This window comes from Mobula birostris, chromosome 3 (assembly GCF_030028105.1).
Source record: "Mobula birostris isolate sMobBir1 chromosome 3, sMobBir1.hap1, whole genome shotgun sequence".
In the NCBI taxonomy this organism is placed as follows: domain Eukaryota; kingdom Metazoa; phylum Chordata; class Chondrichthyes; order Myliobatiformes; family Myliobatidae; genus Mobula; species Mobula birostris.
Window position 1 is genome coordinate 123891958 of NC_092372.1, and position 26151 is coordinate 123918108.

At 47.6% G+C, this 26151-nt stretch overlaps 1 protein-coding gene across 2 annotated transcripts in view; it reads right to left on the minus strand.

Moving 5' to 3' along the window:
* Positions 1-19902: 19902 nt before the first annotated feature.
* LOC140195262 (transmembrane protein 263) overlaps positions 19903-26151 on the minus strand; it is a 36315-nt gene continuing 30066 nt past the window's right edge. For both annotated transcript variants that reach the window (XM_072253318.1, XM_072253319.1), the window contains exon 3: positions 19903-22739. In XM_072253318.1, coding sequence (XP_072109419.1) covers positions 22447-22739 — 293 coding nt within the window. In that variant the 3' untranslated portion in view covers positions 19903-22446. The remainder of the gene's footprint in view (positions 22740-26151) is intronic.

A 26151-nucleotide genomic window follows, 5' to 3' on the forward strand; every position in this document is an offset into this window, starting at 1 on the left:
GAACCCTTTGATGAAAGGTTCCATTGGAAGAATTTATGATTCACTATTACAATGGGATAAGCGTCCTTTATTTAAGATTAAACAAGATTGGGACAAGGAACTCAGTTTGACTTTTATGATGGAAGATTGGATGTGGATTCTGAAGCTGGTTAACTCTTCTTCAATCTCTGCTAGTCATTTACTGATTCAATTTAAAATAGTACATCGTTACCATTTGATGAAGGAGAGATTGTCTAAAATATTCCCTAATGTTGATAGTTATTGTGATAGATGTAAAACTGAGACACATGTTACACTAACATGTTTTGGTCTTGCTCTATACTGGAACAGTTCTGGAAGTCAGTTTTTTCAACAATTTCTAAAGCACTTAAAATTAATTTACAACCTAACAAATTAACTGTGCTTTTTGGAATAATTCCTCAAAATATCCACGATATCTCTTTGTCTGACCAACATGTTATTGCATTTGTTACATTGATGGCTAAGAGGGTCATTTTGTTGAAGTGGAAGGATACAACGGCTCCCACTTTGTCACAATGGTTCTCTCAAGTGATGCTATGTCTTAGTTTGAAAAAATTGGAAGTTGAACCTTTGAACCTATGTTTAATTTTGAGAAAAGATGGGGTTCATTTGCTCGTTAGTATCATTTGAGTTAATTGATGGATTCTCCACGATCTAATTGTAAATTTTTTGGTACTTTTTTTTTGGCTGGTGGTTTGGTGTTTATCTTTAGAAGCTCTATGTATGATGTATGGTTCTGGGGTTGAACACTGAATGGGGTTTTTCTTTTTTCCCACTTTTCTTGCTTAGTAGGTGTTTTTCTTTACATCACAAAACTTTTTCAATCTTTATATAATGTTTTTTTCTTGAGACATTCTAAGTGTTGTTTACTTCGATGTACTCATGTTTATTTTGGAAAAAAATAATACAAAGATTTGAAAAGAAAGAAAGAAGAGAACAAGGGAATTATAGACCGGTGAATCTCACAACAGTTGTAGGGAAATTGCTAGAGAAAATTCACAGGAATAGGATACATGAGCATTTGTGAACCCATGGCCTAATTAGGGAGAACCAGCATAGCTTTGTGCAGGGTAGGGCACGTCTTACCAACTTGACTGAGATTTTTGACAAGTTGACGAGAGAGATTTATGAGGGTAGGGCAGTGGATGTGTATTTTAATAAGGTGTTTGACGAAGTCCCTCATGGGAGGCTAATCCAGAAGATTAAGCTGCATGGGTCTGTGGCAAATTGGCTGCTTGCATTCAGACTGGCTTGCACATAAAAGGCAGGAAAGTGGTTAAAGGGACTTGTTCAAGCTGGAGGTCTGTAACTAGTAGTGTTCCACAGGGATCTGTACTGCCACCTCTGCTGTTTCTGATGTATAGAAATGACCTGGATGAAAATGTAGATGGGTGGGTTAGTAAGTTTGCGGATGATACCAAAGATTGGAGGAGTTGTGGATAGTGTAGAAGACTGGTAAAGAATACAGCACAATGTTAGTGTCTTCCACAGTTAAGACTGATGCAAAATACTTATTCAGCTCATTCGCCATTTCCTTGTCCTCCATTACTACCTCTCCAGCACAGTTTTCCAGAGGTCCAATATCCACTCTCACCTCTCTTTTACACTTTGTACATTTGAAGAAACTTTTGGTTTCCTCCTTAATATTATTGGCTAGCTCACTGTCACATTCCATCTTTACCTTGTTAAGGATTTTTCTTGTTGCTTTCTGTTTGGTTTTTAAAAGCATCCCAATCCTCTAACTTCCCTCTAATTTTGCTCTATTATATGCCCTCTCTTTGGCTTTTATTTCTCTTGTTAGCCATGTGTAACATGCTGTAAGGTTTCACTGCTAATGTAATGGTTTCTCCGTAGCAGCAATGTTTGGGTTAAGACTGGAGATAACGGGGTTTCGGAATGTGGGCCTATCCAGTGAGAGAAACGTTGTTCTTTCTTGTGAGTCTGGAAGAGAGATTTTTGCAGTCTTTTGTTGGCGAGGAGGAAGAAGGAAGACGTGTGTGGAGAGAGCTGGTAGACCACCGGATGGGGTAGACTGGGAGCAAGGGTCCGAAGGTCGGCGACGCTCGGAGGAGGTCGCTGGTTGATGGTCGGCTGTATTAGTAAGCTCCAACGTGCACTTTTAACTTTTTCCTTAAAATGGGCCCTTTTTCGTTTTATTTTCTTTACTAACCCTATATTCAGATTAAGATTTATTAAGTTCAATAGTTTAATTGCATACAATGTACCGTCTGTTATTTTGCGGTGCGGATTTGTAACCGGGCAACACATCACGCAGCATCCACACAAACGAGATTTCTCGGTTCGGCGGGGCCAGGAGTTGTCTTCCCCGAGACGAACACGTGCTGGCCGAGCCTGAGGGTTACAATTGTGGGGGCTCCGTTCGGGCTTGATTCCGTTGGATGCTGTGAGATTGCCCTGCACATTGAACCGGTGGGCTGTGGGTTTAAATCAGTGCTGGTGTGCACGCTGCTGGGGCAGAGCAGACTCCTCCGTTGTTAGGTGAGCAGCAGTGCTCTGATGATGTAAAGCGACAGCGATTGGTTGAAAGTTTGAAGGGGTTGGTGGCTGAAGTGGTGAGAGCTGTGAAGACTCGCCAACACTACACTACCCTTGCCGAGTACCTAGACGCATTGGAGAGCGTTTTTGGTACGACGGGGAGCCCACTGGAGCTCATGGCAGGGTTTCAGAACATGCGACAGGAGAAGGGAGAGAAGATTTCTGCTTACATTTTTTTTGGCTAGAGAGGCAGCTAAATTGTTTGCGGCACGGGAACGGGGGTTCATTCAGGCGGCTGAGATAGGTAAGTTAAGAATAGACCAGATAGCGAAAGGCGCCCAGTCCCAGGACATGATTGCTTGGGGTCTCCGACAGTCTTGTAAGACGCGCCCCCTCCCTCATTTGTTGAACTGATTAGAGAGCTGCGGGAGGAGGAGAACGCGTCGGAGGCGTGGGATGGCTGTCTCCGTCAGCAGGGTACAGTCCTCGGTAGTAGCCCCTTGTGGTGAAGTGAGCACGGCTAGCCCAACCCGGGGAACAGCGGGGGTGGACCCCCGTATGATTGGACGGGTATAGAGGGGTACCTCCAAGGGGTCGGACTACGCAGAGGGCTGCAGGTGGCCGGGGTTCCGGAAGAAGAGGGGCAGCCGGTATTGTCTGTTATACCTATGGTGAAGAGGGACATTTCAGGCAGGAGTGTGAGTGGTGGGAAGCACCTTGGAGAGTTAGTCCCCGGGAGCCTAAGCAGGGAGAGGTGTTGGGAAACTTAGAGGAGACCCAGTGAGTAGACAGTCTGATGTCTCTGGGGGAACACGTTCCCAGAAATGTACCAAGGAACTCCCAAAAACGAAAGACCCTATTCCTGAAGGCTTGGTGGGGCCATGCTCCAGTGTGTCGCTACGAATAGAGGGTATTTATGCTAAAGCCATACTCGACACCGGGTCGCAGGTCACACTGTACCGTTCGTTTTACAACCGGTATCTGAAGCATTTACCATTGACACCATTCAGTGCACTGGAGATTTGGGGTCTCAGTGCAGGTGATTATCCCTACGACGGTTATTTGTCAGTGAAACTGGAGTTCTCGGAGGCCGATGTCGGAGTGTCTGAGGTCCTGGATACGTTAGTGCTGGTTTGTCTGGACCCTGCTGGGAAGGGCGGCGTTTCAATTCTGGTGGGGACCGACACCCCTCTGGTGAGGAGGCTCATGGGGGCCTGCAAGGAGAAGGCTGGCGAGAGCTCTTTGGGGACATTGATTGTGCACCCGGAGTTTCAAGCTACTTTTGAGGAAGCGCGTGGCTGCATTGGACTGGATACCGAATTTAAACGTGGGACAGTGTGGCTCACCCAGTTGAAGCCACTGGTGGTCCGGCCCGGGGAGGTAACAAAAGTGATGGGGACCCCCAAATTTCCATGAGTGCCTGAGGGTGAGGCCCTCTTAGTGGACGCTCTGGAAGACCTCGAGGGGGAGTCGGGGTTTCTGGCTGGGGTACTGGTGAGGCCTAAATTGCAGAAGCCCTCTGTTGTACAGGCGAGCAGGATGGCGGTGATTGTCAGGAACACTACGAAGAGGAAGGTCACCTTCAAGCGGGGGATGCCCCTGGCGCATCTGCTCCTGGTGATGGTCATGTCTACTGCCCCCGTGAGGCACGCCGGGGAGAAACTATCAGAAAAGGGGGGAAAGTTGACCGCTGAGTCGTTCAACTTTGGGGACTCCCCGGTTCCTGCGGTGTGGAAGAGGGGGCTGGTAGAGAAGATGTTGAAGCTGGAAGGTGTCTTTTCCATTGGCGAGTTTGATATGGGCTGTTCCAAGAGCACTCGTCACACTATCCGGGTGACCGAGGACACCTCGTTTAGAGAAAGGTCGCGGCGACTGGCCCCTGCAGATGTGGAAGACGTGCAGCAGCATTTGTGTACTATGAAGGAAGCTGGGATCATCACTGAGTCCCGAAGCTCCTATGCGTCCCCAATAATAGTGGCCCGGAAGAAGAATGGGAAGGTACACATGTGTGTGGACTATAGGACTCTGAACAGGCGTACCTTCCCCAACCAGTATTCGGTCCCGAGGGTCAAAGACGCGCTGGCCTGTCTGAGTGATGCGAAGTGGTTCAGTGTGCTGGACATGAGGAGTGGATATTACCAGATCCCCATGAGTGAGGCTGACAAAGAGAAGATGGCATGTATATGTCCACTGGGATTCTTCCAGTTCAAAAGGATGCCTCAGGGTATATCGGGAGCTCCTGTAACCCTCCAGCGGGTCATGGAGAATATGGTGGGGGAACTTGCTGGAGGTATTTGTATATCTGGATGACCTCATAGTATTTGGATCCACCTTGGAATAACATGAAGCGAGGCTCCTGAAGGTGCTGGGCCGTCTGAAAGTTGAAGGGTTAAAACTTTCCCTGGACAAGTGCCATTTCTGCCAAATGTCTGTTAGCTATGTTGGGCATATAGTATCACGGATTGGGGTAGTTACGAATCCAGCTAAGATCGAGGCGGTTACCACTTGGTCAAGACCACAGACTGTGAGTGCTCTGTGCTTGTTCCTCGGGTTCTGTGGTTACTATTGAAAGGTTCGTGAAAGGCTATGCGAAAGTGAGTCACCTATTGAATCAGCTTCTGTGTGGTTACCCTCTCTTGGGGAAGAAAGGGAGGGGGTGAAAAGGACAGAAGGGTGGAGAATATCTAAGCACATCAGAGCCCTTTGGACCGAAGTGGGATGTAAAATGTGAAGAGGCCATTCAGTTGTTGAAGGAACTGCTGACCCAAGCGCCGGTGCTGGCTTTTGCGGACCCCCAATTGCTGTATGTACTGCACACAGATGCCAGCCAGGAGGGCTTGGGGGTGGGGGTATCCTGTAACAGGATCAGGACACTGGGTTGAGACCCGTTGGGTTTGTCAGTCGGAGTCTGTCACCCTCCAAGGAAAACTATCTCACTCACAAGTTGGAATTTCTGGCGTTGAAATGGGCGGTGGTGGATAAGCTGAGTGACCACCTCTACGGGACCAAGTTTGAGGTGAGGACGGACAACAATACCCTAATTTATATCCTGACCTCGACGAAACTGGATGCTACGGGCCATCGGTGATTGGCGGCATTGTTTGCCTATGATTTTAGCCTGAAGTACCGGCTGGGAAGCAGGAACATTGATGTTGATGCTTTGTCCCAACGGACGCATGAGGGACTGGACAGGGATGAGGAGTGGGAGAGTGTCCCTGCCCCTGGGGTGAAGGCCACGGGTCAGTTTGCCATCACCGTGAAGGCAGAGGAAAAGGAGAGGCAGGATCAAGGGGTGGATCAATCGGGGGCTTCTGATGACGCCATACCCCAAGTTTACTGTAACCTGACTGCTCTGAAGACAAATCAGCTGCTGGAATTGAGTTCTGGAGAAGTGGCAGCTGCTCAGCGAGATGATCCGGGCATTGGTACCATCTGGTCAGTGGTCAAAAAGGCAGACATGGCTCAGACAGAGAAGACAAAGCACGCCACAGTGCCTCCATTACTACGAGTATGGCCTTGGTTGGAGTTGCTGAACCAGATCTTATACCGGGTCATGTCACCCCAGCCCGACCTTGGTGTTGTTTGCGTTCTTGGTGTTGCCAGCTGGTTCTGCCCGCGAAGTATCAGAGGATGGCATTGAAATCACTTCATGATGATTCTGGTCATTTGGGGGTGGAAAAGACCTATGGATTGCTCAGAGACTGGTTTTACTGGATCCAAATAAAGTCGGAGGTCAAAGAATACTGCAAGCCGTACATTCGCTGCATACGGCGGAAGACGCGGGCAGCTCCCTTGTCCCACCTGCAGAGTGCAAGGCCCCTGGATCTGGTGTATATGGATTTCCTGTCAATAGAACCCGATACCAGCAACACAGCGAATGTCTTAGTCATCACAGACTACTACACCAGATATGCCCAGGCTTTTCCAACCAAGGACCAGAGGGTGTCAACGGTGGCAAAAGTGTTATGGGAGATGTATTTCATTTATTATGGCCTTCCCAGGTGAATACATAGTGATCAGGGACGGTATGTTGAGAGCAGACTCATCTATGAGTTACTGGGCATGCTTGGAGTTGAGAAGTCAAGGACCACGCCCTATCACCTGCAGGGCGATCCCCAGCCTGAGAGGTTTAATCGGACCTTGCTAGACATGCTCGGGACTCTGGAGATCAGCAAGAAGAGCAAATGGAGTCAACATATTGGGCATCTGGTTCACAGTTACAACTGTACACGAAATGAAGCTACTGAGTACTCGCCATATTATCTGATGTTTCGGTGTGAGGCGAGGTTGCCCATTGACCTTTGTTTTGGGACTGACAAGGGTGACTTACCACCAAAGCCTTATCTGAAGAATGTGTCTGATATGAGAACAGAGCTGAAAACAGCTGACGAATTAGCTGGGGTCGCTTCTGCCAAGCAGAATCGAGGGAATAAGAGGAGGTATGATCAAAAGTTGAGGTTCTCCCAACTCCTGCCGGGAGACCGAATCCTCATAAGGAATCTGCCGCTACCTGGAAAGCATAAGTTGGCTGACCGCTGCGCAGTTACGCCCCATCTGGTGGAGAGTCAGATGCCAAACCTATCAGGTTTCTGGATGAAACCAGAGGATGGGAATGGGTCTGTCAAGGTTCTCCATCGGAACCAGCTGCTGCTCCTGGGAGAAGAGGTGCAGGTAGACCCAGGGCCCGACTTGGAGCCTACACCTAGTAAGAGGACTCTGTGGAAACATGGGACGACCACAGGGCCCCCAACAGATGAGGTTAGGTCGGCCCCACCCCTGAGAGGGATACGGATTCGGAAGATGAGGACCTGGATGTGTGGTATATGCTGTCTTTCGCTAACACCCCATTGATTGAAGAAGAGACTTTCAGCCTTTCTCCACTGAGTCGGGTGAAGTGGGGGGGGGCTATTTGTGGGCAGCCTGGGTTGCAGTGGGACTTTGCAGGGGATGAAGTGTTTCCGCCTCCACCACCATCACCAGCAGCCCATTCCACACATGCGCCACTGTCTGCGTAAAAAAACTTACCCCTGACATCTCCTCTGTATCTACTTCCAGGCACCTTAAAAATATACCTTCTCGTGTTAGCCATTTCAGCCCTGGGAAAAAGCCTCTGACTATCCACACGAGCAATGCCCCTCATCATCTTATACACCCCTATCAGGTCACCTCTCATCCTCCATCGCTCCAAGGAGAAAAGGTCGAGTTCACTCAATCTATTTTCATAAGACATACTCCCCAATCCCGGCAACATCCTTGTAAATCCCCTCTGCACCCTTTCTATAGTATCCACATCCTTCCTGTAGTGAGGTGACCAGAACTGAGCACAGTACTCCAAGTGGGGTCTGACCAGGGTCCTATATAGCTGTAACATTACCTCTCAGCTCTTAAACTCAATCCCACGATTGATGAAGGCCAAAGCACCGTATGCCTTCTTAACCACAGAGTCAACCTGCATAACAGCTTTGAGTGCCCTGTGGACTCAGACCCCCAAGATTCCTCTGATCCTCCACACTGCCAAGAGTCTTACCATTAATGCTATATTCTGCCATCATATTTGACCTACCAAAATGAACCACCTCACGCTTATCTGTTGTTGTTACACCTCACACTTATCTGGGTTGAACTCTATCTGCCACTTCTCAGCCCAGTTTTGCATCCTATTGATGTCCTGCTGTAAACTCTGACAGCCCTCCACACTATCCACAACACCCCCAACCTTTGTGTCATCAGCAAATTTACTAACCCATCCCTCCACTTCCTCATCCAGGTCATTTATAAAAATCACAAAGAGAAGGGGTCCCAGAACAGATCCCTGAGGCACACCACTGGTCACCGACCTCCATGCAGAATATGACACATCTACAACCATTCTTTGCCTTCTGTGGGCAAGCCAGTTCTGGATCCACAAAGCGAGGTTCCCATGGATCCCATGCCTCCTTACTTTCTCAATAAGCCTGGCATGGGGTATCTTATCAAATGCCTTGCTGAAATCCACATACACTACATCTATTGCTCTACCTTCATCAGTGTTTTCGGTCACATCCTCAAAAAATTCAATCAGGCTCATAAGGCACGACCTGCCTTTGACAAAGCTATGTTGACTATTCCTAATCATATTATGCCTCTCCAAATGTTCATAAATCCTGCTTCTCAGGATCTTCTCCATCGATTTACCAACCACTGAAGTAAGACCCACTGGTCTATAATTTCCTGGGCTATCTCTATTCCCTTTCTTGAATATGGGAACAACATCTGCAACCCTCCAATGCTCCAAAACCCCTCCCATCCTCATTGATGATGCAAAGATCATTGCCAGAGGATCAGCAATCTCCTCCCTCGCTTCCCACAGTAGCCTGGGGTACATCTCACTCCAGCACACCCTCTTTCTTAATATTTACGTGCTCAAGCTTTTCGGTCTGCTGTAAGTCATCCCTACAATCACCAAGGTCCTTTTTTGTAGTGAACACTGAAGCGAAGTATTCATTAAGAATTTCCGCCATCTCCTCCGGTTCCATACATACTTATCCACCGTCACACTTTGTTGGTTCTATTCTCTCACGTCTTATTCTCTTGCTCTTCACATACTTGTAGAATGCCTTGAGGTTTTCCTTAATCCTGTCCACCAAGGCCTTCTCATGGCTCCTTCTGGCTCTCCTGATTTCATTCTTAAACTCCCTCATGCTAGCCTTATAATCTTCTAGATCTCTATCATTACCTAGTTTCTTTGACCCTTTCATAAGCTTTTCTTTTCTTCATGACTAGATTTTCAACAGCCTTTGTACACCATGGTCCCTGTACTCTACCATCCTTTCCCTGTCTCATTGCAAGGTACCTATGCTTCCAAGTTCCTGCTTGATAGCTTCATATTTCCCCTTACTCTAATTAAACGCTTTCCTAACTTGTCTGTTCCTATCCCTCTCCAATGTTATGGTAAAGGAGATAACATTATGATCACTATCTTCAAAATGCTCTCCCACTGAGAGACCTGACACCTGACCAGGTTCATTTCCCAATACCAGACCAAGTACAGCCTCTCCTCTTGTAGGCTTATCTACATATTGTGTCAGGAAACCTTCCTGAACACACCTAACAAACTCCACCCCATCTAAACCCCTTGCTCCAGGAAGATGCCAATCAATATTTGGGAAATTAAAATCTCCCACCACAATGACCCCATTATGATTACACCTCTCCAGAATCTGTCTCTCTATCTGCTCCTCGCTGTCCCTGTTACTATTGGGTGGTCTATAAAAAAACACCCAGTAGAGTTATTGACCCCTTCCTATTCCTAACCTCCACCCACAGAGACTCAGCAGACAATCCCTCCATGACTTCCTCCTTTTCTTCAGCCGTGACACTGTCTCTGATCAGTATTGCCACGCCCCTGACCTCTTTTGCCTCCCTTCCTGTCTTTTCTGAAACATCTAAAGCCTGGCACTCTAAGTAAACATTCCTGTCCCTGAGCCATCCAAGTCTCTATAATGGCCACAACATCAAAGCTTCCAGTACTGATCCTTCCTCCGTCTCTTCAGTTCAGTTGCCACCCCCCCCTAGCAATTCTGGTTTAAACTCTCATCAATAGACTTAGCAAATCTCCCTGCCAGGATATTGGTCCCCCTCAGATTTATGTGCAACCTGTTCTTTTTGTACAGGTCACACCTGTCCCAAAAGAGGTCCCAATAATCCAGAAATCTGAATCCCTGCCCCCTGCTCCAATCCCTCAGCCACGCATTTATCCTCCACCTCATTCTATTCCTATACTCGCTGTCACGTGGCACAGGCAGTAATCCCGAGATTACTAACTTTGAGGTCCTGTTTCTCAGCCTCTTTCCTAACTCCTTGTAGACTGTTTTCAGGACCTCCTCCCTTTTTCTACCTATGTCATTGGTACCAGTATGTACCACAACCTCTGGCTGTTCTCCTTCCCACTTCAGGATATCATTGATGCAATCAGAAACATCCCAGACCCTGGCACCTGGGAGGCAAACTACCATCCGTGTTTCTTTCCTGCTTCCACAGAATCGCCTGTCTGACCCCCTAACTACAGAGCCCTCTATCACTACTGCCATCCTCTTCCTTTCCCTACCCTTCTGAGCCACAGGGCCAGACTCTGTGCCAGAGTCACGGCCACTGTTGCTTCCCTCAGGTAGGCCTACTCCCCAACAGTACTCAAACAGGAGTACTTATTGTTCAGGGGGACAGCCACAGGGGTACTCTCTAGTATCTGACTTCTGCCCTTCCCTCTCCTGACTGTTACCCACTTACCTGTCTCCGGAGGCCTCTGTGTGACTGCCTGCCTGTAGCTCCTCTCTATCACCTCCTCACTTTCCCCAACCAGATGAATGTCATCGAGCTGCATCTCCAGTTCCGTAACCCGGTCCCTAAGGAGCTGCAGCTCAACGCACCTGACGCAGATGTGGCCGTCCAGAAGGCTGGGAGTCACCCGGACATCCCACATCTGACACCCAGTGCAGAACACCGGCCTCACAGACTCACTTTCTATTCCTCACAAGTAGCTTACCTCGCCTCGAACCGTTATCACTGCAGCCCCGTTGAACCAAAGCCCTCCTACTCTGTCTCCCTCTACTATGTCACCCACTCTTCTGACACCACTCTATAAAGTAGTCTCCTTTTTAAATCCTTCCCGCCAGTCCAACTTGCTGACATCCACGCACCCGCGCAGCCGTGCTCAACTGTGCTGTAGATGTCTGTATATAGTAATTGTATTATGCCTGGTTGGTCTGCATTCTCTGTTGAGTTGGAGTTTATAGATAAGCAGGGAACACTGTTGTGTATTTAATATCGGACTACTATTTGAGTAATCATCTCCATTTAAATAATTAATTCTGGTTTATATGTTAAAATGCATACATAATCACGTGAAACATGCACACTTTGTTTAAAGTAAACGAAGTTAAACTCATATTCCCAGACTCTAGTGTCATCCTTGGAATTAATTTAATATTTTGAAATTACAAAACATAACATCCTGGGGTCCTGGGTTAATGATGGATGCCTCCTTTCTGAGGCATCGCTTTTGAAGATGTCTTCAATGCTGGGGAGGCCGGTGTCCATGATGGAGCTGGCTGAGTTAACAACTTTCTGCACCTTTTCCCCATCCCACGCAGTAACCCCTCCATACCAGACAGTGCTGCAACCAGTTAGAATGCTCTCCATGGTACACCTGTAGAAATTTGTGAGTGTCTTTGATGACAAACCAAATCTCCTCAAACTCCGTTTCTGTCATTGTCAAGGATAGATCTTTAGAGAGGTTGACACCTAGGCACTTGAAACTGCTCGCCATTTGCACTACTGATCCCTCAGTGAAGACTGGTATGTGTCCCCTCGACTTGCCCTTCCTGAAGTCCACAATCCATTCCTTGGGCTTACTGATGTTGAGTACAAGGTTTGTTGCTACACCGCTCAACCATAATAACTATTGGTGTTGCAATGACTTTGCCATAGAAACAGAATAAGGCCATTCATGTTGGTCAATCTCTCCATCTGGATTAACCAGAGTTTTATAGAGCTGCAACAACCCCTTGTGTGGAATTGAGTCCAGGATATTGCAGCTCTGTAAAACCCTGGTGAGACCACACCCGGACTATTGTGTTCAGTTCTGATTGCCTCATTATACGAAGGGGCTGGAAGTTGTGGAGAGGGTGCAGAAGAGATTTAACAGGATGCTGCCTGGGTTAGAAAGTATGTCATGAGGATAGGTTGAGTGAGCGAGGGCTTTTCTCTTTGGAGTGAAGGAGGATGAGGGGTAACTTGTTAGAGTTGTACAGGATGATAAAAGGAGTAGAGTGGACAGCCAGAGACTTTTTCCCAAGGCACAAATAGCTAATACAAGATGGTATGATTTTAAACAGATTGGAGGAAAGTATAGAGGGGTTAGCAGAGATAGGCAGATCCATTGGGGACATTTAAACAACTCTTAGATAGGCACATGGATGATAGAAAAATGGAGGGCTATGTGGGAGGGAGGGGCTAGATCGATCTTGGAATAGTTTATTAGGTTAGCATAACATTGTGGGCTGAATGGCCTGTACTGTTCTATGTTCTATCCAGTCTCTCCATACAACTCAAGTCATCCTGCCCCGGCAACATTCTCATGAATCTTTTCTGCCCCCTCTCCTAGAGATAAGCTGCTTAGAAGGAAAGTCAGAAAACATCTTTTCCATGAAAAATATGTAGGCAATCTATTACACTTCGATAGCCATTGCCCCTACCATTCCCCTCCTTACTCTCCCAAAGGGGGCCATGGTAGTGCAGCCATTGGTGCGACACTACTACAGTTCGGGTGTCAGAGTTCAGAGTTCAATCCCAGCATCCTCTGCAAGGCGTCTGTACGTCCTCCTCGTGGAATACGTGGGTTTTCTCCTCATGGAATACATGGGTTTTCTCCGGATGCTCCAGTTTCCTCCCACAGTCGGGCTGATCTGTCAATTAGGGTCGGATTAAATTGGGTATTGTTTGGTGGTGAGCCTCGAGGGGCTGGAAGGGACTATTCCATGCTGTATCTGAATTATTAAATCCCACCAAAGTGAAGGACAGATATCCTGATCAATCTATCAATCATCTGATTGATAGATGCAGTGCTTGAAGATGCCGAGGGGTTGGGATCACGTGCAATCAAGTATCCATTTAGAGATACAGCACAGATCAGGCCCTTCCAGCCCCTCGAGCCGCACTGCCCAGCAACCCCCGATTTAACCCCAGCCTAATCACGGGACAATTAACAATGGCCATTTAACCTATGAAGCAGTGCATCCATGGACTGTGGGAGGAGACCGAGCACCAGGAGGAAACTCACGCATTCCATGGGGATGACGTACAAAGTCCCTACTGAGGGTGCCAGGATTGGACTCCGATGACACCTCCATCTGTAATAGTATCGTGCTAGCCCCTGCACAACCGTGGGCCAGTGGTGCAGATCAGTGGTGTCGACACTGAAGAGACTCCAGGAAAGACGATGTGGTGCTGTGCTCAGTGCGCTGGTTGTGACTCCGGAGTGTGGTTGCGTTGCTGTTAATTCTTTGCAGATGCCAACTGAAGCCCTGACCACAGATCAAAAGCAGATGTTAGACTTGCTGTCGGCTGTGAATTCCTTGCGTCATCCAACCGACATCTCATCGACTCTCACTGCAGGAAGAATGGATTTGCAGAGCTGAAAGGGTGGGGGTAATTGAGAACAGACAGATGCAGGGAGGCCCCAGCATAACGCTAGCACCTACTTGCTGCAGCAGGTTGATAGGAAAGTTACCACACCAGGAACGTTTACATCCAGCACATCAATCTCTGCAACTTCTGCTATCCGGGACCTTACCACCAAACACATATTTACCTCCTCCCCAAATCTCTGCTTTCTGCAGGGATCGCTCCCTCCACGACTCCCTTGTCCAGTTGTCACTCTCCACTAATCTCCCTCTTGGCACTTTGCCCATTCACCTCCATTCAGAGCCCCAAACAGTCTTTCCAGGTGAGGCACCACTTCACCTGTGAACCTGCTGGGATCGTCCATTGTGTCCAGTGCTCCCGAAGTGGCCTCCTCTGAATTGGTGGGACCATAGGGAGACCGCTTTGTGAGCACCCTTGTTCTGTCCACAACAAGCATGCAGTCAACCATTTTAATTCCAGTCCCCATTCCTGTTCTGACATGTCAGTTCATGCCCTCCTCTACAGGCATGGGTGAAGAGCAACACCTCATATTCCATCCAGTTAGCCTCTAACCAGATGACATGTACATCAATTTCACCTTCCAGTAACTTTTCTTCTCTTTTTATTTTCCTTTTCCCTTCCCTCTTCCTCTTCTTCATTCTTCACTCAGGCCTCTTACCCCTGCTCACCTGCCTATCACCTCCCCATGCTGCCCCTCCTCCTTCCCTTTCTCCCACAGTCCACTCTCCTCTCCTATCACATTCCTTCTTTTTCATCTCTTTACCTTTTCCACCTATCACCTCCCAGCTTTCTTCATCCCCCCTCTCTCACCCACCCACCTTCCTCCTCACCTGGTCCCACCCATCACATGTTAGCTTGTACTCCATGCCTCGATCTCTACACCCCTCCCCACCTTTTGTATTCCGGTGCCTTCCCCCCACTTCCTTCCCAGTCCCGATGAAGGGTCTCGGCCTGAAACACCGACTCTTTATTCCTCTCCACGGATGCTGCCTCTCCTGCTGAGTCCCTCCAGCATTTTGTGTGTGTTACTCGGGACTTCCAGCATTTGAAGAGTCTCTTGTTTTTATGACAGGTGAGGTAACGGAGTGCTCAGCCTTTGCTGTTGCTGGAATTCGCCAACCAAAAGCGGGCAGAGAATCTCTCCTTCACCCAATAGTATCGAGGTAGCACCTCCACCAACCAATAGCAGCCAGGAAGTACATTCACCATCCCATAGCATCAAGGTAACACCTTCACCATCCAATATCAGCCAGGGAGCACCTCCATCATCCAATAGAATCAAGACAGTGCCTTCACCATCCAATAGTATCAACACAGCACCTTCGTCATCCAATAGAATCAAGACAGTGCCTTCACCATCCAATAGTATCGAAACAGCACCTTCGTCATCCAATAGAATCAAGACAGTGCCTTCACCATCCAATAGTATCGACACAGCACCTTCATCATCCAATAGCGACTAGGAAGCGCCTTCACCCAATAGTGACCAGAGAGCACCAATACCTAATAGTGACTTGGGAGCACCTTCACCATCCAATAGAGGGAGGGGAGCACCTTCACCATCCAACAGTGGGAGGGGAGCACCTTCACCATCCAATAGAGGGAGGGGAGCACCTTCACCATCCAACAGTGGGAGGGGAGCACCTTCACCATCCAATAGAGGGAGGGGAGCACCTTCACCATCCAACAGAGGGAGGGGAGCACCTTCATCATCCAATAGAGGAAGGGGAGCACCCTCTCTAAAAGGGCAGCAGCTCTTCAAAATGGTGACTCACCTTGAGGATGAGTCCCTAGGGTGTAGAATATAGAACACTACAGCACAGTACAGAGCCTTTGGCCCATAGTGTTTAACCTGCTGCAAGATCAATCTAACCCTTCCCTCACACATAGCCCTCCATTTTTCCATCATCCATGTGCCTATCTAAGATTCTCTTGAATATCCTTAATGTATCTGCCCCTACCACCACCCTGGCAGGGCATTCCACGCACCCACCACTCTGTGTAAAAATCTTACCTTTGACACTCCCCACTATTCTTCCTTCATTTGGCTTAAAATGACATTCCCTCACATTAACAATTTCCACGCTGGGAAAAGGTCTCTGGCTGACCACTCCATCTATGCCTCTTAGCATCTTGTACACCTCTGTAAAATCAGCACTCATCCTCCTCCACTCCAAAGAGAAAATCCCTCGCTTGTTCAACCTGTCCTCATGAGGCATGCTCTCTAACCCGGGCCGCATCCTGGTGAACCCCCTCTGTACTGTGCTGAGAACAAACTGCTAGAGGCCATTCAAGCAGCGTCAGTGGAGGGCGGGGGGGCAAAAGAAACATCGAATATTTCAGTCAACAACCTGGCCAGCTATCAGAGTCTGGACAAGCAATGTCAGCAATTCCTCTCTCTCCTCCACAGATGCCTCTCAACCCACTGACTTCCTCCATTGGGTAGGGCAACAGATACAAAACGCTGGAGGAACTCAGCAGGCCAGGCAGCATCTGTGGAGAAGAATGAGGAGTTGACGTTTCAGACTGAGATCCTTCATCAGGTTTGCGATTCTCCCCACTCCGGATTCCAGTACTCACAGTCCCCTGGACCACCGACGAATAAACTATCCTTTAGTTTGTCCACATTTGGAGAAATGAATTACCAAAACAGAAACTCCATTTTCTCTGCCTGACAAAGTACATCATTTGGGTGCTTTGGTAGTGTAGTGGTTAGCGCAATGCTAATCCAGCTTGGGGCATTCTGGGATTTGGAGTTCAGTTCCAGTGTCCTCTGTAACAATCCTTCCTGTGGAATGTGTGGCTTTTCTCCAGGTGCTCTGGTTTCCTCCCACAGTCCAGAGATGTACCAGGTGGATTAATTGGTCATTGTAAATTGTCCCTTGATAAGGTTAGGGTTAATCGGGGTCGTGGGGTTACTGGGATGGCACACCCCAAAGGGATGGAAGGGCCTATGTTGCACTGTATCACTAAATACATTTTAAAAATAACTTGAAATGCAGACCACAGACACAAGGGATTCTGCAGATGCCAGAAATCCAGAGCAACACAAGCAAAGCACTGGAGAAACTCAGCAGGTCAAGCAGCATCTACGGAGGGGAATAAATATTCGATGTTTTTGGGCGAGACTGAATTCTGCCCCCTTTCTTTCCAGTAAAGGCTACCAGGCGATAGATGAAACCAGATGAGGGGAAAGGTGGGTGGGGAGGGGGGCATGAGGTAAGAAACTGGGAGGACATAGGTTGAAAAGGTAAGGGCTGAAGAAGAGCAAACCTGATTGGAGAGGAGAGTGGACCATGGGTGAAGAAGGAGGGGCACCATGGGGAGTTGAGAGGCAGGCGAGGAGGAGGGACGGAATGCGAGGGGACCCAGATCTGTGGTGCGCTCCAATATACATTCCCCAGACATCACGCTATCAATCAAAGATCCAGATGGTGGGGATCTTTGATTGATAGCGTGATGTCTGGGGAATGTATATTGGAGCGCACCACAGATCTGGGTCCCCTCGCATTCCGTCCCTCCTCCTCGCCTGCCTCTCAAGTCCCACATCACTGGGTTCATGAACAGCTACTTCCCTTCAGCCGTTTGATTCTTGAACCAACCGGCACAACCTTAATCTCTACAGATAGTAACATGATGACCACTTTGTACAAAAATGGTCATTTCTTTTCTGTGTTCTTGCAAAAAAGTTGTGTTTTCTCATTGCTACCGTCAGGGAGGGGCTCCAGGAATCTAAAGATCCACAGTCACCATTTCAGGAAAAACTTCTTCCCCTTCACCATCAGATTTCTGAATGGACAATGAACCCATGACCATTATCTCAATATTTATTTATTTTTTTCTATTTTCGCTCCCTTGCTGCATTATTTATTTATTTTCTATTTCTTTCATATTGAATTTACTGTTTTATTATTCGGTATTGCAAAGTACTGCTGCCGCATAACAACTAATTTCACAAACTACGCCAGTGAGGTTAAACCGGACTCTGATGCCACCTGCCAGTGACACTGCCACCACATTGGCCTTACACCCCTTCATACCTGCTCCTGTGGATACACCAATGAACTCGGACTTCGAGCAGCCTGTGACTTGCTGAGATGCTCCGGTGGCCTGGCTACACAAAGAGCTGGAGGATTCAACCATTCATTTTTTGAACCAAGCTCTACAACCTGATCACTCTCTCAGTACAGCAACTCTGCACTACAATGATCTTTACATTTCCTCTAATCATGTTCTTTTGTGTAGAATGTTAGCATTCATTTCCAGACGACCATAAAACACAGAAGCAAGGATGTACTGCTGAGGCTCTATTAGCCACACCGCATTTGGAGAATTGTGAGCAGTTTTGGGCCCCTCAGATAAGAAAGAATGTGCTGTCATTGCAGAGGGTCCAGAGGAGGTTCACTACAATGATTCTAGGAATGAAAGGGTTAATGTATCCGGACCATTTAATGGCTCTGAGTCTGTATTCGCTGGAGTTTCAAAGGAGGAGAGTAGAATCTCATTGAACCCTGTCAAATATTTAAAGGCTGAAGTAGACTCAATGTGGAGAGGAGGGGTTGCGTCCTGTGGTGGGTGAGTCCAGGACCAGAGGGCACAGCCTCAGAATAGAGGGAGCTCCATTTAGAACAGCGAAGAAAAGGAACTCCTGTAGTCAGAGGCTGGTGAATTCATTGCTACAGGCAGCACCTGATGCCATGTCATTGGGCAGATATAAAGTGGAGGTTGACAGGTATTTAATTAGGTTATGGGGAGAAGACAGGAGAATAGGGTTGAGAGAGATAATAAATACTAAGTATGTCTTATGGTGTATACGATATGCTGTGATTTTTTTTTTGTGAACGTTGTGTCTGACGCTCTGCACCAGCGATGTTTTTCTTGTGAGCATCGTATCTGATGCTCTGTTCCAGTGAATGTTGTGTCTGATGCTCTGTGCTTGTAATGTTTTTCGTGTGAATGTTGTGTCTGATGCTCTGTGCCAGTGAACGTTGTGTCTGGTGTCCTGTGCTTGTAATGTTTTTCGTGTGAACGTTGAGTCTGACGCTCTGCGCCGTGAGTGCCATGTCTGACGCTCTGCACCAGTGATGTTTTTCTTGTGAACATTGTGTGTGACGCTTTGTTCCAGTGAACGCCGTGTCTGATGCTCTGTGCCAGGGAACGCCGTGTCTGATGCTCTGTGCCTGTGATGTTTTTCTTGTGAACGTTGTGAATGACACTCTGTGCCAGTGAAGGTCGTGTCTGACACACTGTGCCTGTGATGTTTTTCTTGTGAACGTTGTGTCTGACACTGTGCCTGCGATGCTGCTGCAAGTTTTTCATTACACCTGTGTTCACATGGACTTGTGCAGATGACAATAAACTTGACTGAATCTAGTGTAACAATCGGTCATGATCACATCCATTGCGAGTTGCCACATCCTTACCTAGAACACCTCCTACACTATCAGGAAAGCTCACCAATGCCTCCACTTTCTGAGGAGGCTGAAGAGAGCTGGACTTTGCACGTCTATATTCATGTCATTCTACAAGTGCAGTGTAAAGAGCATCCTAACAAACTGCGTCACTGCATGGTACGGAAGCTGCACTACGACAGACAGGAATACTCTACAACGGACAGTCAAAACTACCCAATGCATCATTGGCACCAGGCTACCTGCCACCAAGGACACATATACAGAAAGGTGCCAGAAAAGGGCCAGCAATATCATGAAGGATCCCACCCACCCTGCTCAGGGACTGTTTGTCCCAATCCCATCAGGGAGGAGGCTACATAGCATCCACACTAGGACCACCAGACTCAAAAACAGTTACTTTCTTCAAGCAATAAGGCTGATGAACACCTCCACCCAGTAATCCACCCCTCCACAACTTTATCAATTCCTGTCAGTCACCCTATGTACAGTCACTTCTGTGCCCAGCACCACTTTTTGGACATAAAATCCATTTATGCATATAAGCTATTTTGTGTATTTCTATTCATTGTGTTTTTTTTAAATTTGTGTTCTTTATCTTATTGTGTTTAGTTTTGTGTTGCATCAAATCCGGAGTAACAATTATTTTGTTTTCCTTTACACTTGTGCACAGGAAATGACATTAAACAATGTTGAATTTAACACCTGGCGGTTCAAGTGGAGCTTCTCTGAAATTTACTGAACAATATGCAGTTGCTCGACCAGTCATAAAATGGAGAACATCACACAGAGATCTGCTAAACAGATTTATTCAAAGAAAGGTGTAAAATACAATACTGATAAAACGAGTTTCTATGTAAGGACACATACAAATCCTGCCCACCATCACACTGCAGCCTCTTTCCACAAGCTGGTGGGGAGATGGCAACACACCCCGAGAGTGGGCACAACTCTGAGGATAACTGATGTCCTGGACGCCATTGTCCATCCAGCATAAATCAGTACAGGCAGTGAACGGGCAGCCCGAAAACAGGCAAGGACCTCAGCTCCAGCCTGCTCAGCTAACCAAAATGTAACTGAGGTTGGAAAATACCTGCCGGGCTTTGAGGGCAGGTGGCTTTTAAAACTGTAAACTGAACACAATATGTTTTCCTTTAAACCCTCAAACCATTCTTTTTCAGGTTAATCTTGTTTCGGGCTCAGCGCAGGCTGAAGTCCACTGATGAAAGGCCTGTTGAGTTGGGAGTCCCAGGTTCGTACACGTGTACACACACGCACACACACGCTGTAGTACAATGCATCATACCCAGGTCAGAGGTGGTTATGTGATAAAATGGGTGCATTCTCTTTAGCAGTCCCCTGAACAAGGTGGAGAGGATTTAAGTCCATTGCCTCTCACAGATTAAAAACAAAGCATCTGAACGTTACACATTGTCAAAGATTCCAAATTTCATAACATGCAATTACATGTCCTCCATGACAACTCCTTCCTAGATTACAAAAAGGTACGTAACCCCACAATTTGAAATGGTTCTGTAAGACAACAGTGATGCAATCATCGCAGGCTCTCAGTCCAGGCACAGCCCACTCTGTCCATTGGAGATGGCAGGATGAATATCCGAGGGTCAAGGCAACCGTGAGATTGTCAAGTGTGCGACACACACCTCCCAGGCGATCTCAGTCAATGACTGATCTCCCAGATCATCCGGGAGGGAATGAAAAACAGCTAAGGGCATTCTTTGCCATTACACCACTGTCAGTGGATTCAGGATGCCGTGGGGCATGGGTCAAACTGCGGACGGGGTGCTGTGGGGCACTGGTCAAACTGCGGATGGGGTGCCATGGGGCACTGGTCAAACTGCGGACGGGGTGCCGTGGGGCACTGGTCAAACTGCGGACGGGGTGCTCGCAGGGTTGGAGTCCAGAGGAACTGCAAGGGCCCCGAGAATGAAAGACTGATCGGATTCAGGCAGCTGGGAAGAGAAGTCACTCGATAAAACCTTCCAAAATATGGTCCCACCAGAGCAGGCAACACCAACAGATGGACATTCTTTACGTTCATGAATCATGAGGTGACTTACCTTTCCTGACAACATCAGAAGTTTAGAAGAATCTTTTCCCTTATCTTTTCACATGAACGCTCGGCATCATAAAACACAAAGTCTCTGTTCATCTTTCACGCACATTGAAGCCGCTGAATGGCTCAGACTGTTCCCAGGTTAGTTACCAAAGCTAATCCTGCACTCAAAAGTAACACACACAGAACTCAGCATGTCAGGCAGCATCTATAGAGAGGAACAAACAGCCGAAGTTTCAGGCTGAGACTCTTTATCAGGGAAGTCCTGGGGAAGGGTCTCGGGCTGACAGTTTTTTCCCGTTCGTAGATGCTGCCCGACCTGCTGAGTTCCTCCATCATTTTAATGTGTGCTACACTTCAAGATCACCCCCAAGCAATGAGGGTCCCAATTCTGACCTTCACAGTGATAACAGGCAGGGTGCCCTTCCCGCCTAGCTTGTGGGCCTTTTCAACAATGAATTGCTCTGTTTTCATCCTTTCATTTGTACTTGCCGTTCAGCTGAGCCACAGAGTATGTAAAATGGAGGGTGTCGGCCATTCCCCACCACCCACACCCCAGCTTATATTCACCGAAACAAAATGGCAGGTAGGTCAGCTGTGAAAATGGAACAGAACTGGCCAACTTCAGAGCAGGACTGGATCTCCTCAGTAAAAGTGACCAAAGATGTTGAGCAAAATGCCAGTCATTTGGAATACCAATCCCTCGCTGAGATTTGTCAAACCCAAAAGGATCAGGCCAGCCCAGCTCAAACAGCTACTTAAACTGGAGTGTTCAGCCTGAAACACTGCACAACACCAGGACGCCTGCAGTGGGCTTTCAGCCTGTGGTTTGGGTGCTCTCCCGTGAGATGGCGACCCTCTCAGTCACACACAAGAATGCCTAGGTAACAATTATATTTTTACTGAGGGGGGGGCAGAATTTGAGATGAGGAGCTGTCGAAGAGCTCTCTCCCCTTCCCCTCCCATCTTCCCCATCATCCCCTTGAAAACAGTTAAGCTTCTCCCCTGCAACCTGGTGGATACTAAAGTCCACCAGCTCCCTTGGCGATCCACACTGACTTGGGCCTCGGTCCAGACGGAACCGGATACAAAACCCCGTGCACGAGAAGCTGATAGATTCAGAAGGCACAAAACGCAACCCCTCAGACCAAAAGGTGATATGTCGCAAATCCTCTCCCCCACCCCACCCCCCTCCCCCAATCCATCTGGCAGAGTCCAAGTGCCAGGTGCCCATTTCAATGGCCGCTGCCAATCCAGTCTTCAGTCAGATTTGTCCTTCTTCTTGGTGGTAAACGGGACCTTGCTGGCCACGGTGGAGCCCACTGTGGAGACACTTCCTGCCATCGCGGACATGCCACCCTTCACCAGTCCAACGCCAGCCGCCGGCACAGAGGTGACGGCCGTCTTGGTCGCTGACAGACCTTTCCCGCCCAGCCACACCACGCCTCCGACTGTGGCGCCGACGGCTCCCTTGGTGATGTTGTAGAGGCCGCCAGTGACCCTCCAAATCATTCCAGCTTCTGTCTTGGGGTGGTCCTTTGAAGTATCAGGAACTGGGAAGGAGAAATAAAAAGGTCAGTGGTCACACCTGACGAGAGGAAGGATGTGGAGACTTTAAAGAGGGTGCAGAGGAGATTTACCAGGATGCTGCCAGGATTAGAGAGCACGTCTTTCGGGGGGATGGTTGAGCGATTTCCCCTTTGCAGCAGAAGAGATAACTGATGACTCGATAAAGGTGTACAAGGTGGTAAGAGGCATAGATAGAACGGACAGCCACAGACTTTTCTCCCAGGCCTGAAATGGCTAATAGAAGAGGGCATAATTTTTAAGGTGATTGGAGGAAGTTATGGGGGGGGGGGGGAATGTCAGAGGCAAGTTTTAAATTTTACACAAAGTGCTGGGTGTCTGGAACACCCTGCCAGGAGTGACGGTAGGGGCAAATAAAATAAGGATATTTAAGAGACTCTTGTGGATGTTAGAAAAGTGAGGGCTATGTGGGAGGGAAGGGAAGGGTTAGATTTAGCTTACAGTAGGTTAAAAGGTTGGCACAACAGTGTGTGGTCAAAGGGCTTATACTGTGCTGTAGTGTTCTATACTCCAAGAAACAACTAAAATCTACAAATCAGTGACTAGGAATGAGGGAAGGGCAGAGCAAGTAAAGGTCTTTGCTCCTGCCAGGTGTTTGAAGGAATGGAGGCTGCCATTTTGTGAACTGGTTCGTTCAATCAGAACAATTCAATGTGGACACAAAGAGTTTGGACCAGAAGACATTGGAGGGGAATGAGTCCATTTGGCCCATCAAGTCTGCTCTACTATTTCATCGTGGTTGATTTATTATTCCTTTCCTGTCTTCTCCCCATAACCTCTCACACCGACTAATCAAGAACCTATCAACCTCTGCTTTAAATACACCCGATGACTTGGCCCCTACTGCCACCTGTGGCAATGAATTCCACAGATTCACCAGCTCCTGGTTAAAGAAATTTCTCCTCATCTCTGTTCTAAATGGACATCCCTCAATTCTGAGGCTGTGCCCTCTGGTCCTAAACTCACCCACTATAGGAAACAAAGCTCTCCACATCCACTCTATCTAAGCCTTTCACTATTCGATAGGTTTTAATAAGATTCTCTCTCATTTTTCTAAACTCCAGCGAGCACAAGTCCAGAGCCATCAAACATTCTTCGCACGTTAACCCTTCCATTCCCAGAATTATTTTCATGAATCTCTGGACCTTCTCCAGTGCCAGAGTTGCCTAAGATAAGATGCTGTTTATTTGGTTATGTGGGAACAGCAGGTACAGGCCCATAGAAAGAACAGCTTGTGATCTTTAGTATCCCGAGCCCAGAATTCGGATGACCAGGCTAAACCGGTCTGAGTTGGAAAGAACAAAGGAAGTTACTGGAGACACAAATAAGACCATAAGATATAGGAACAGAATCAGGACGTTTGGCCCATCAAGTCTATTCTGCCATTTCATCACAGCTAATCCATTTTTCCTCTCAGCCCCCATCTCCTGCCTTTCCCCCATATCCCGCCTTTCCCCCCATATCCCTTCATGCCCTGAGCAATCAAGAATCTATCAACCTCTGCCTTAAATATACATAAAGACTTGGCCTCCACAGTTGCCTGGGGCAAAGAATTCCACAGATTCACTACTTTCTGGATGAAGAAATTCCTCCTCACCTCCGTTCTAGAATGACGCCCCTTGATTCTGAGGCTGTGCCCTCTGGTCTTAGATGTGGGGGAAAGAGATATAATGTAAGACCGCTTGCAGCCTTGGATCAGATCCACAATTAAGCCGACACAGGTCAGTTAAGAGGAGCCTGAGCCAATGAAATCGAAAGATAACAGATTGATCTGATAAGGAAAAGGATAAGAATAGAGGATTTTGGAAGTACGGACAGCGACATCTCTGTGGAGAGCGACCATTGCAGATGTGATAATCCCATATCAGAAATGTGGAGATTCCATGAAGAATGCCTGGCTAGTGTAGACTCTAATTCCCGGACATTATGTAGAACAGAGAACACGACAGCACGGTAGAGGCTCTTCAGCCTACAATGTTATGCCAAACTTTTAACCTACCTCGACATCAATACAACCCTTCCCTCCCACATAACCCTCTATCATCCATGTGCCTATCTGAGGTAAATGTCCCTAATGTACCAGCACCCCGGCAGCACATTCCACACATCCACCGCTCTCTGTGTAGCGAAACTAACCCTGTCATCCCTCCAATTGTCTTAAAATTACACCTCCTCGTGTTAGCCATTTCTGCCCTGGGAGGAAGTCTCTGGCTGCCCGCTCTAAGCTTCTTATCATCTTGTACATCTCTATCAAGTCACCTCACATCCTCCGCTCCTACCCCAAGATCAGCCTGACCCTTTCCTCCCACGTACCCCCCCCCCCCCCCATTTTTCTATCATCCGTGTGCCTATCTCACTAACATGCTCTCTAACCCAGGCAGCATCCCGGTATATCTCCTTTGCACACTCTCTAAAGCTTCCACATCCTTCCTATAATGAGGTGAGCAGACTGAACACAATACTCTAAATGCGGTCTAACCATGGATTTATGCAGTGCTGTTTGAATACATGAAGGTGATTAATCTGCTTAAAGCCATTAAACAAACAGGTAAGTGGCAAGGAAGCATTTAAGGAAATATCTCAGCCCACAGTCAAACTTAAAGCTTGGCCATTTGGGAATGGTACGGTTGACTCCAGTTCAGTGGGCCATCAGTTAATTGGGGCAGCTGCTTATTAAAGGTCAAAACTGAGAAAATTGGTGGGATTCTCTTTGTTTGATTGGGGCACCGTGCCACTTCACTGGAGCAGGAGACTGCTCACGGTGGTTTCCAGCTTGGAGAAGCCACAAAATTCCAGGAATAAAAACAAAACAATTTCACTACTTCAGCAAGTTCGAAACTACAAAGAATTTGAAGGTATCTATAATCGTCTGATGAAACTGAAGGTTTGGAGGATGCAACTGAAGATTCTATGAAGGCAGTCCATTATCTGCACAAGGTGTTTGCACTGATTTTATTCATCGCATACACTGGATAAATTCCTCCGTTGATAATTATTATGAACTAACAGAGTTTAGTACAGTAGCACTATTGGTAGCGTTCTAATTTGTTCTGCATCCTATTAAAATATACAATTTGTTACTCAGTTGGCCTTTATACCTTTTAGCTATTTCCATGAAACTCAGCTAGTTGGGCTAGCCACTTAAATTGGGCCAAAATGTACTGGCCCTGATGTGTCCCAATTACCCGGAATCCCCTGCACTAGGAACTGTTCCTCTGCTGACGGGTCAGTCAACATCTGGAAAGCTCCAGCAAGACAGCTGGTGAAGCACGTGCTCAGTAAAGGTCAAAACTCTTTAAAGATGAGCTTTGTCGCATGTACATCGAAACATACGGTGAAGTGCGTCGCTTTGCGTCAACGACCAGCACAGTCCAAGGA